Below are 12,173 nucleotides of genomic sequence, written 5' to 3' on the forward strand. Positions count from 1 at the left end.
AATATGCAGCTTTTTTATTATCTATGATTAATCCTCGGAAGTTTGCATCAGGGTCATTTCATATGGCCGCAGCCTAAGATCAAACCACCTAAAAGGTGATTAAAAAGAAGTAAATAGAAAGCTTGCAGCCTGTGAATATGGCTCAGCCTCATTTGTATTTGCCTGCATGTCTCTAACCTGAGAGTTATTGTGGTCATATCAGCCTGCACTTAGAGGCAATTGAGTTTATGATGGATTGGTAGTAGGAATAAATTGAAATCACTTCTCACACTGCTGAATCGATCTCTGAAGTTACCACCTAACGTGCTTCTGCAGCTCCTCACGTCTCCGCTGCCACGTTCTGCAGGCTGGGACCCAGCACAGCACCATCCTGCTCTGGCACTCGGTGGAAGGACACTGACAGCAGAGTCACATCTATGCAAGTGTGGTGGTACTCCAGCCCCCCTGTGAGTGCAGGCTTCCCCCTCAGCTCCCTGCTGGGCAGGTTTGCTTAGGTCCCTTGGGACAAACCACTCTCCTTCCCAGGCATGACAGCAAACTGGAGTGATTGTGGGGTCCTGTGGGGCTGTGGAGGGTTTCTGTCCTCCTGAGGTGCTGCTGCTGTTTTCTCTGTTTGGGATGCATGGGGAAGACAGCAGCAGTTGGAGTACATTGCTTTTGGATAAAATGGCAGCTCTCCTTTAGGGAGAAGGATCCAGATTTATTACAAGACATACTTGCTATTGATGTAGCAAGGGTTATTCTAAACAGACGCTTGGATGGGGAAGTGCAGAACATGTCACTACATGAATTCCAAAGATTGAATCTACTCCTGGCTGATTTCCTGAGGAAGCCAGGCTTTTACAAGCATGCAGTGTGGGGTTGCATCTTGCACTTACCCAACATCCCAGCTCATAACACGTCACATGCCCTTTTGAAGTGAGGGGGAGAAAGTGGGATTTAAATGTAGTCCTAAACATTGATGTGGGAAGAGCGGGGTGGAGGCAGGGACAGGCTGTGCTGCTGCTCTGGTCAGCTGAGCCTCAGCCCAACTCCTACTCAACTCATTAACAGCTCATTAATCCGTACCGGTTAGGGAGGGCAGAGAAAACACCATTAACACCCAAATCCTCAGCCTGAGATTGCATCTGATGAGGTGAAAACACAAAAATGAGCAGTAAAGTTGAGGAAAATTTGGCTTGATTCCACTGTTCAGGAGAGAAGAATTTTCTGTGTAGATTGTTCATTTATTGTGAAACTGTGCAAAACTGAAAGTGTTCTTGTACAGTTCTAAATTTGTCTCTTCTTTGACGTGTTTCCAAAGCCGGTGCAAATTCAGGATCCTAAATCTTTCTTTGATGCAAGAAAAAAGATGTGGTTTAGTAAGTATTAAAATTAAATCACGGTAAATCACAGGATTGAGATATTAATAACAGGTTTGGATGCTCCAAAGAACAAAGTGGTTTTGTTATGAATGAAGTGTGTAGTTTCTAGCTAAAACAGCTTCAACATCAGAGGGCTTGGGAGCAGGCCAGAGCAGTGTCATATCTAGGGGAAGAAAAAGAAGAGTGGGTAGAACAACAGCATGAAAAGTCTGTAGTAGTGAAGTTAACTGAAAGTAAATTAGTGGGTAGGAGCTCTTAGTGAAAGTTAATGGGAACCTGAATTGTTGGTGTGTTTAGGAAGGATTTGAGGAAGAAAGGGCTTAGAGAGGGTGGTGGCAGACCCACAGGGGTCTTGGGAGAAGCTCAGCCTCTCAGTAGAGGTTTATCCCTCCCTTAGATTAATCCTAGTGCTGCCCCTGCCATAGAGTGAGTGAGATGTGGTGACTGATGAGGCAGTGACTGAGATCTCTCTGGGCAGGGAACTGGGCTGTGCTGGAGAGCAGGAGCTGTGCTGGTCTCATCCAGGACCCTGGTGGGTACCCAGCCAAAAACTTCTCACATGAGGAAGCCTGAGCATGAACCTCACACACTGAACGGTGCTTTCCTATGGCAAGGACATGTCTGTCTGCAGGGCTTAGTGAAGCTGTGTCTGGTCTTTTGCTCTAAATGTTGTCAATGGATGTTTTCATTTTAGTTTCCCTGGTTCCTATGTAGGGAGAGATAATAGCAACCAAGAGAAAATGGATAATCCATGATTGGTGTCATTTAGAGGCCACTGTCACATGCAGTGTCTGCATCATTTCTGCGGGCAGACGCACATCCCAGGGCTTTGAATCATTCCTTGTGTGAACACCATTGCACACCTGAGAAACCCACCTGACCACCTGCAAGGTGTGGGTGCTTGCTGGGTCTCTGCAGTGGCAATGTGCTTTGGGGCTTCCTTCTTGCTTCCCTAACGATTTCTAACTCTATACTTGCTTTCCTGACTGTGACGGGCTGATGTGTGTCCAGAACAGCTCCCCATGCTCCCAGGATCTTGCTTGGAGTGTGAGGACAGAGTTCAAGGCCAGTTGTTCTCTGTGTGAAATCAGAAAGCTGTTCCTTGTAACCCAGCTTTTAAACATGGTGTTGGATCTCCTCTTCCTCTCTGCAGCTGAAGCACTCCCTACTGCAGGGTCTGTCCACAGTAGTAGCTCTGTGTAGCCCTCTGGCATCACCAGCCTGCTGTTTTTCTGCTCCCTGCTTTCCAGTGGTGGTTATTAATGTGTTGGGTGATTTGGGCTACAAAACTGATCCCCTTGAGCTTCACAGCGACTTCCCTCCATGGACAAAATTCATGCTTTTCTCCCCCTTGCCTGTTTTAGAAGCAACTCTTTACATATGGACTCCTCCAAATCTCGTGTTAAGATCTTGCTAAGTGTCTTCAGGGATCAGAATTGGTTTATATCAAAAAGATACGTTCTCTCATCTCCATGCGCTTTGATTTCTTAAAAGCCCCTCCAGAAGATAAGAGTTTAATTAACAAAAGTGTGGCATCCTCATTGCAGATGCTAAATGGGCTCTTCCCTGCGGGGGTTATTCATGGTTCTGTTTGTTTATTATCCCTACCAGTGTGCTCAGCACAGATCTGGGAACGCTCTGGATTTCCTCTGGATTCATTTACATCAGTGCTTACTGCTGCCACGCTTCCTGATGCCCTGGCAGCCCTCAGCTGAGGTTACCCTGTGCAGTAATGTAATACCTCAGTTAATTTAGTTTACACTCTGTGGTCTTCCACTCCTGTGGATGCTGTACGGCTGTGGGAGCTCTGGTGGCCTTGTGTCTTGTGGTGACTGTGGTTGGTGATGGCTGTGTTGACCTGTAGCTGCTGCCAGCAAGTTACACCTCAATCATAGACTTCCCAAAGCTTATTCCCAGCTCCTGGTCAGCCAGAACAGCCACTCATGCTCTGCAGGAGTTTTCTTGAGGTCCTTTTGCCAGTCCCTGGGTATCTTGCAGGGTTTTTCTGATTCTCCACAACAATTGTACAGATATAATTAAAGATTTCCTCATAGAATCACAGCCTGGTTTGGGTTGGAAGGGACCTTAAAGCTGTCCGACACACAGACACCTGTTTTATATGTCTAAGCCTGTTTGTTCCAGACACTGGGAGGAACATGTTGCATCAAACTGGCAGTTGCCCCATAAAAGGTGGAAATGGAATTAATTCAATTTTACTTTTTCACTTAAAAACTAAATCCAAGGGGCTTAATGTCTGTCATTAACAGGTTTTCAGACAACTGAGAAACGTCTCTGGCTGCAGGGTTATCATTTTATTCTTTGCACAGCGTGAGCAGCAGGTCAAGGGAGGGCATGTAGGGATAGGACAAGAGGGAATGGCTTTACACTCATGTTGGTTCTTCCCTGTGAGGGTGCTGAGGCGCTGGCACAGGGTGCCCAGAGAAGCTGTGGCTGCCCCATCCCTGGCAGTGCTCAAGGCCAGGTTGGACACAGGGGCTTGGAGCAAGCTGCTCCAGTGGAAGGGGTCCCTGCCCGTGGCAGGGTTGGAGCTGGAGGAGCTTTAAGGTCCCTTTCAACACAAACCAAACCCCTCTATGACCTTGATCCCCTGGGCAGTAGCAAGGGGTTTGTGTGCTGGGCTGGAGGCTCTGGGCTCACACAGCCAGGAGAGGAAGCACGATACCTGCACATCTTTGGCTCTCATAACTGCCAGTTTCACAACTCCTGTTTTTTTAGTAACTTATTTCTTTAGAGGGCTTTTAAGATTTCTGTTTTTCAAAGTCAGGCATTGTTCCAAAAAACACTCTCTTGGAATAATTGGATTGCTTTGATTCCTTGTAATTAAATCACGCTAAGAAGGCTGACTGTGCGCGTGGCAGTCGCGCATTCAGTGTCTTTTCTGCGCTTAGAAACTGGGATTCAGACCTGATGCGAGTCACAGCGCAGCAGCTGCGCATCCTGTGATGTCCCATTTACGCAGAGGTTCACCTTGAGCAGCAGAGTTGCTCTGAGGAATAGAGCAGGAAAGATTATAAATCATCATAAGCAAGAACTAAGCTGTGTTAGGGAAAAACATTTGTAACAATCAGGGAAGGAGCTTGTGGCATACTGAAAATTGAAATGTCTTAAAAATTAACATCACAAGCGTGTTTTTAACCGAGTGTACAACAAAAAGGTCGGAAAAAATGATGAGTGTTTCCTAAAAGTGTGGCAATATTACAGGAGCAAGCAAAACCCTTAATTTTGCCTCTGTGAGCAGAATAATGAGGATCGCATGGATGGGGCCACCACAAAGCTATTGCTTTTGACAGCAGCTCCTCAGCAAGACACTGAGGTGATTGGAAAATCACATTGAACCAGGAAGGCAGCTGACATCACTGTCAGCAGTTTCATGCTTGCCCATCACGGCGCTGGGCTGGGCTTTTGACAGCTCTAATGCTGCTGTTGCAGCATCAGCTGGGAGCAGCAGACACAGCTGGGCACAGCTGCAGGGTCTGGGCAGTCTTGTCTGGTAATTGCCACAGGAGGCAAAGGCTCCTGCCAAACACCAGCAAATCTGTTACCCACACACTGTAGGATGCAGGGGAGGCCAGCAGAGTCTGCAGGTGCAGCAGCAGCCAGGATCTGGTCAGTAGCCTATAAAAGCAAAGGGAAAACAAACATAAAGCCTTGTTGTGTGTCAGTGATTTTGACAGAAGTTGCTGAGATTATGCCCAGCAGATCCCTGCAGGGTTTGGTCAGGCACTTGGTTGCCTTTTGCAGCTGCTGAGCTTTACTGCTGGAGGCATCTCTTGGGAAGTGGAAGGGAAGGATGCAGCACTATGGCCAGGGAAGACAATGAATGATGATGGAAGGAAGCACAGGAGAGTGACGAAAGGACACAATTCATCAAAAGGCTAGTGATGCTAAAATCAAAATGTTCATATGAGAACTAAAACTCTTTAAAAAATGCTGCTTCCTGCTGGGAAAGGAGAGGTGAAACTGGCAAATGGGAGAATCCTGCTGGACCACAGCTTGTGTGGGTGTCCATGTGTTCAATGTGACAGGACACCACGGGGCTGGTCACTTGGGATGGGCTCTCTGGACCGGGTAGGGTGGCAGCCCATGGGTTAGGAAGGTTTCGATCCTGTTTCTCTGTGTTCTTCTCAAAGCCTTCAGTTTCTGTAGTTCTCTCTGGAAGGAGACCTCATTTGTTTTAACAGGTATTACAAATAGCAGCCTGTCCCCCAGAGCATCTCATGAAACAGCTTCTCCTCTCCCCCACAACTGGTGTCCCCACTCAGATGAGCAAGCCCTGGACATTGCTTGTTACGACTGTAGTTGTTCTCCTTTTCTACTGGTATTTTTTGCATACTGATGAAAGAAGTCTTGAAGATATTCTTTTTTGGGGGCGAAGACACCACCTGCTCTGGTGCTGCTCAAATACCTGTTTCTGTCCTATGTGTGTGTGAATGACATGTAGTAAACTCAGCCTGAAATCCCTGAGCTGACAGGTAGGACTTGGCCTCTCTGCTCTCCTCCTCTCCTTTTCCTTCCCTCAGCCTTGTGTTTCTCCACACAGGAAGGATAGGCTTACACTCTGGATCTTCATCTCTGCAGGCGTTGAGTTTAGAGTGTGAATTCACCTCCATTAATTGCAGCTCTATTTAATATTTATGCTGTGAGGACGTGAGGAGCGTTCGAATGAGCATGTTCTCCTTTGGAAAAGAGCTGAGAAATGACCAGGCACTCAGAGCTGGTGCCTTGTAAAGGTGCCAGAGGCAGGTCAGGATTTAAAGCGCACAGTTTTGCAAATCAGCCCCTTCATAACCGCACTGAAAGGAGAGATAAAGAAGTGGGGGGACCCGTGTGAAGATGAATAAAGCCTCTTATCTTTCCTTGGTGGGGAAGTTTCCCATAAGGATGAGTGTGTCAGATCACTGGCTCTTTCTTCATATTTTCTCTCCTTTTGCTTGGTTTTCTTCCTTGCTGTAATCATGTGAATGATGCCATTCGTTTTATCCATCTTGCCCGTTGGCTCGAGATGCTGTGTGTTAATTGAGCAGCGTGGTATCTGTTTTTCAAGCTTCATAGGTGAGTGCTTCATGCCCTGTTACTGTGATATTTAAGACGTTCTGATCTTTGCCTGCCATAGAAGAAAACCTAAAAAGCCCAAACTTCTGAGGTCTTGGTGTGGTTTATAAACAGGCTTTCAGTGGTGGTTCTGGAGGAGGAGTGCCTATGGCTTGTCCTGCTCTTAAACTTGGCTCTTCATTTCAACTCATGACTTGAATTTTTCCAAGCCCTTCTGATTTGGGGTTCTCAGCCTCTTGCTGCGGTTGTGGAGAGGAAGAAACGGGGTTTTGTCTTTCAAAGAACACTTGAGAGACTTTTTGTTATTATTTGGCCTTGCTTCAAAAAGTGCACTTTGGAGTGGGACAGACTGGCTGCTCCATTGGCATTTGAACTCTGATGAGTAGGAATGGGTTTGAAGTATTGGATTTCTTTATCAGTTTGTTTTCTTCCTCAAACATACCTGTGCTCTGATTTATGTGCTTATAGCTGTGTAGATAGGAAGGAGAATATAGTGTCCTAAGCCCAAGTTGTGATGACATTGAATATAAAATTTACCCAGAAGCAAGCATCGGCTTTTGTTCAGAGATGGGATGAACTCCTTCAAACCTCTTGTTACTGTGTGTGTGCAACCACCACACCCTTTTATTCAGCTATGTTTTTAGATTTATATGTTTATATTGCAATAGTAAATGGTTTGTGTTTTCCTTTTCCAAAGTAACCAACTTATATATATGCTTCTGTCTTGAGCAACCTGCTCTAGTGGAAGGTGTCCCTGGCCATAGCAGGGGGCTGGAAGTGGAGGAGCTTTAAGGTCCCTCCAACCCGTTCTGTGAATCTATGATCTTAACTAGGTGCCTGCATCTTAAACAGATTTTGTTTTACACCTGAAATCTTATCTTCCATTTCTGTTACCAGGCCAGGTACAAGCAGAGTCTTGACCCTACTGTGGATGAGGTTAAGAAGCTGTGCACATCTCTGCGTCGCAACGCCAAGGAGGAGCGGGTGCTTTTCCACTACAACGGCCATGGCGTCCCCAGGCCAACGGTCAACGGGGAGATCTGGGTCTTCAACAAGGTGAGTCCTTGCAAAGCAGTGCTCGACAGCCCAGTCTTGTTCACTGCAGGGACGATGTTGAAGTGTTCTGTTAGGGAACAGCTGGGTTTTCAGGGTTTAAAATGCATTCACAGTTGTTTGGTTCCCTGCTGAGAGCTGTTTGCTTCTTCCTGTTCTTGAAGTTCTGGGAGAGCAAGCAGGCCGTCCTCAGCTCCCAGCAGGGCAGGAGGGTCTTCTCTCAGCTGCACTAAAGCTCATTTGCAAAACACTGAAAAAGCAGCTACTGCTACTTGCTGCCTCTGCTTTTCAGAGGTAGCACTCAGCTCAGTTGTGTCTGAGCAAACAGTGAGACTTGGCTTTGCTGCCTGACATCCCTGACTGATCATTATGTTCTTACCATAAAGCTTACACTTCAAATGTCTATGGGTTCTGAACGCCCTTGTTCAACCTAGAGATACTGCATGAGGACAATAAACTGTGTGGCTAGCTCTACTTCTGGAGATGCCTAGATTGAAAAGGAGAAAACCTTCAGGAAGCATCATGTAGATTCCCTTCAGCAGCACGTCTTGGTCACTTTGTTCAGTTCACAGAGTTCTGATGCTGCTGGAGAGGCCTGTGAAAGAGGAAGGAATACGGTGTGGTTTGGGTAAGGCACTTGACAAGCTAGTAGCTAAACTAATGTAGGCTTTCAAAACCTTCTCTCCTCAGACAGACATGACAGCATTTCCTTGAGTTTAATTTTTCATGGCTCTTGACAGGCTGTGCTTGCTGTAGTACAAATACCTTTGGTTACCTCCACTGTTGAGGGTTCACCTAGGAAGCAAGTTTTCCCTTTTGATGTTTAATCTTTCCTGACAGGTGATGGGGACGGTAGTAAATAAATAATCTGATCCTCATCCACATTCATTTGATTGGAATGTAAACCTGACCTATATACATGCTTTGTAGAAAAGGTGGTAGCAAGGAGTGTCTCTGCATGGAGTGGGAGTGTGGGGAGGTGCCTGCTCCTCTTCCTCACACCCTTCCTCTTCAGAAGGAAACACACTTCAGAAATCAGTTCAGTAGCATGGGGTCAGAGAGCGTGAAGGGGAGCAGAAGGTATTTTCAGTTGTATTTCATTTCCTGGCTTTTAATCCCAGCAGCTCAACGAGTGCAGGGCTTCACCAGGCAGCGCATGACGGCGTTTATAGTGCTTTGGGTGGTTAATTTCTGCTTTGCAGCTCATCAAACAAAGTGTTCCTGAACTCTTGGTTAGAGAGATAGTAAAATATATAGAAAGAACTGGGGATGGACTCCTGTAGGCTCATTGCCACAAGGCTCCTTGCTGAGGTTTCTGAGGGACTGCACGGAGTTCAGAAGAGCCAGGACAGAAGCTGAGCATGGAACCCTTCTGGGGAGAAATCTCTTTAGAGAATTCTCTTCAAGCACTGTTTCATCTCCAGTAGGAAACGGGCAGAGGAAGGGCACCATGCTTTGAAAGGAAGGATTATGTTGAAAATGTCCCTTTTTTGGCTATGTCACGTCTTGACAGTTGAGACAGTCCCTGTAAACTGGTGAATAACATGCCATAACATGCTTCTCGTATAGTGTCTGGGAGTGCTCTTGTATGAATAAGGAGCAGTGCATTTTTTTCTAGCTTTGCTGGCTGCTGTTCTCTGAGGAAAGTCCCAATGTAGTTTCAAAAGGATAAAAATCAAAGCAGGGTTTAGACAGCGCTGAAGTTCTGGGGAGCTTCTCTCCAAAATCTGAATAACATTACTTGTTTTCAATACATTTTTGAGTTGTTCATTAAGCAATTGGTTGAAAATCAGCTTCCAGGTTCGCTGTTTGCTGTGTCATTCCTTCAAGCAGCCATGGAGGGACTCTGTGGACAGAGCAGGAACTTGCTAAACCCCAGTGTCAACCCTGAGAACAAACCACATGGACACGCTCCCTCCTGCTCGCAGCCCAGTGTGGCAGAGGGGAGGTGAGCAAGCAGCGAGCGATCAGCCTGAGCCGCCGTGCTGGAAAGCTGTTATTTAACACTGTTTTTCCTTCAAACTGTCTCATTTACATATCATTAGCAAATTTCATGTTATTTGTGACCCCCACAGTAACGCTGGAACATAAAATCCTTCTGGTTGGAAATACCACCATATTAATCAGAGCTATAATCCACTCTTAACTGTAGCCATATGCACTGTAAATATGAAGTTAAAACAATGTACACCCATAAAATCTCCCTGGTTATGCGTGTCAGAGCAGGGTTTTATACGTAACTTATAATGATTGGAATGTGCTTAACCCCTGTGATGTCCCTTAAAAAGATCTGGGCCATGGGTGATTTCTTCATGTATCCTTCTGTCCTGCAATAATTCACAGAGCTCCTGACACCTGGAACTTTGGCTTTTATAAACAAATTTTCCTATTAATTTTAATGCAACAACCAAAACTTTTATATATGGGAGAACTGGGTTTTGAAATGGCTTACAGTTTCCCCCCTTATCTAACATATGGTTTACGAGCACTTCTGTCTTTATATATGCTGATAAGTGTCCTTGAGAATTTGATTTTTGCTAAAGTTTACCAGTTTTATTACAGCTATTTTAAACCTCTTGCATGGAAATGGGAGTTCTGTTCCCATCCATCACCCCGTGGATGTTAATAGGAACATCACAGCTTTTGCTGTAGGTTTGGCCAGCTCAGTGTGGCAGCAGCCCAGGCAGGCTGTCCTCTGCCTGAGTGGAAGGGTCTGCAGCAGCCACACTGGGTCTGGTGGTGCCCCTTTGCAGTTCTGTTGCTTGGGTCTGGCCCTGCTAATTCTAAATTCTTATTTGTGATCCCCCTTGTATTTTAAGAAGCTTTTGCCCCCAGTGATTTGGGGGTGTTAGATGGAAGGTGAGGAACAAAATACTCCCTGTTTAGAGCAGTAGAGCTGGTGGCACTTCACGTTGGTGGAAGAGCTTTTGTTGGGTTTCATTTTATTGGCTAATTTGGAAAGTTGCACAGAAGTTAAAGACTGTAATAACATTATGAAGCATCTCATTAGGCTGAGACGGGGGAGCTGCTGATGGGCTCCATAGTCTTAATTATCAATCTTGATGTATTGATGGAGTTCTCAGTTCTGAGGCATTTGCTGTTCAAGGCAGCTGCTTTACAGCCTTTGCCAGACCTGCAGAAATCTGAGCTAAAATGGGACTCTGAGCTGCTGCTGGAGTTGTAGCACAGCTCAAAGCGCTGAGCTTGAGAGTTTTAAAGTTCAGCCTTTCCAACAATACCACAGGGAAATCTGTTTGTAGCTTGTGTTGGAGTTGGGTTCATGGTCCTCATTAGGAGTAGATGTTGATTGGTATTTGTGGTGATTAATATGCCCAGTGTTCAATGTTGGGTTTATTTTGTGATTGGAATTAAATTGGAATTTTGTGTATTTCCATATCTCACCAATGAAAGGTCTGTTGCTCCTCTGTCTCTCTGTAACTCGAGTGTGTTTTTCCTTTTCCTAGAACTACACTCAGTACATTCCCCTCTCCATCTATGACCTGCAGACCTGGATGGGCAGCCCTTCCATTTTCGTCTATGACTGCTCCAACGCCGGCCTTATTGTCAAGTCATTCAAGCAATTTGCACTACAGAGGGAGCAGGAGCTGGAGGTGAGATCACAGCCTCCTGCAAGGATTTCACTCCTGTTTGTGCTGCAGGGCTAAGTTTCAGCTTGCTTTGCCATGTACAGCTGAAAAATGTGTTTAAAACTGTGGTGGAAAGCAAATTAATTTGCAAATAATTCTGCCACTCCAGTCTCTCTGGTTCAGTTTGCTATTCTATTAAACATGGAATGATTTTTAATGCAAGCACTAATGAAGTGGTAATGTTAATAGACTCACTTCATGTCCTAATGGTCCTTTCTGCTGGGATAAATGCTGGGGTGAGCTAGACATATTTATTTTAGTTTCCCAAGTCTTGCATCTGGGTATGTATTTGGGTGCTGTTGGAGCTTTGTGCTGTTGAAGTGAAGGTGAAAATGTGAAACAAACTGAAATCAACCTGATACATGGAGGTGTTGTCACTGGTGGTTCAGTCTCACAGAGTGCTCGAGTTGAATATGTTTCTAATGAAAAGTTGTTTTACATTGCAAATATAATTACTAATACATTTATTGACATAAATCACTGACACTCCTCACAGTTTAAGCAGGGGATTATGCTCAATTAAATATGAACTAATCGAGTCTTGGAAAATGAAGTCTTGTTAGAACAGTTCTAGATGTTGAGATGCACAGACCTTACTTTAGAGTTATTTTTCAGTGTAAGATTCAGTGCCTAATGCAGAAATTAACACATTTTTCCATCCAGAGGAGTATGGGTAAGGACCTTGAACCCTCCTACTAAAGCATTAAGGTTTGTTTCTGCTGGTACTTTGATGGTTGCATTGCAGGAGGCAGTGCACGTTTACGTTTCTCTTTTTGTTGGAAGGTAGCCTCTGTGCTTACACAAGGTAATTTTCTCTCTTCCCTTCTCCAGCTTGACCTTTTTGCTCTAGTGAAGTAGAACGCTGTATGGGGAGAAACAAGGGGCGTTCAGTATTCTTCTGGCTACCGACAAGAGTTGTCTTTATGCTTCATGGCAGGAATTCCTGCCTAGTTCAGCCAAATGAATTGCATTTTTCCATTTGAAGCTATTCTGCCATCTGTGGTGAATGGTTATGGGCCACAAGAAGGATGAGTTT

General features: G+C 45.4%; 1 protein-coding gene across 4 annotated transcripts in view; it reads left to right on the forward strand.

Moving 5' to 3' along the window:
• Positions 1-12,173, forward strand: part of RPTOR (regulatory associated protein of MTOR complex 1) — a 113,794-nt gene that overhangs the window by 22,356 nt on the left and 79,265 nt on the right. For all 4 annotated transcript variants that reach the window (XM_061377191.1, XM_061377192.1, XM_061377194.1 and 1 more), the window contains exons 4-5: positions 7,335-7,493; positions 10,955-11,101. In XM_061377191.1, coding sequence (XP_061233175.1) covers positions 7,335-7,493; positions 10,955-11,101 — 306 coding nt within the window. The remainder of the gene's footprint in view (positions 1-7,334; positions 7,494-10,954; positions 11,102-12,173) is intronic.

The sequence above is a fragment of the Neopsephotus bourkii genome, unplaced genomic scaffold (assembly GCF_033783945.1).
Source record: "Neopsephotus bourkii isolate Nb327-2 ecotype Australia unplaced genomic scaffold, CSIRO-AGI_Nbou_v1 NB_1749, whole genome shotgun sequence".
NCBI classification, from domain to species: Eukaryota; Metazoa; Chordata; class Aves; order Psittaciformes; family Psittacidae; genus Neopsephotus; species Neopsephotus bourkii.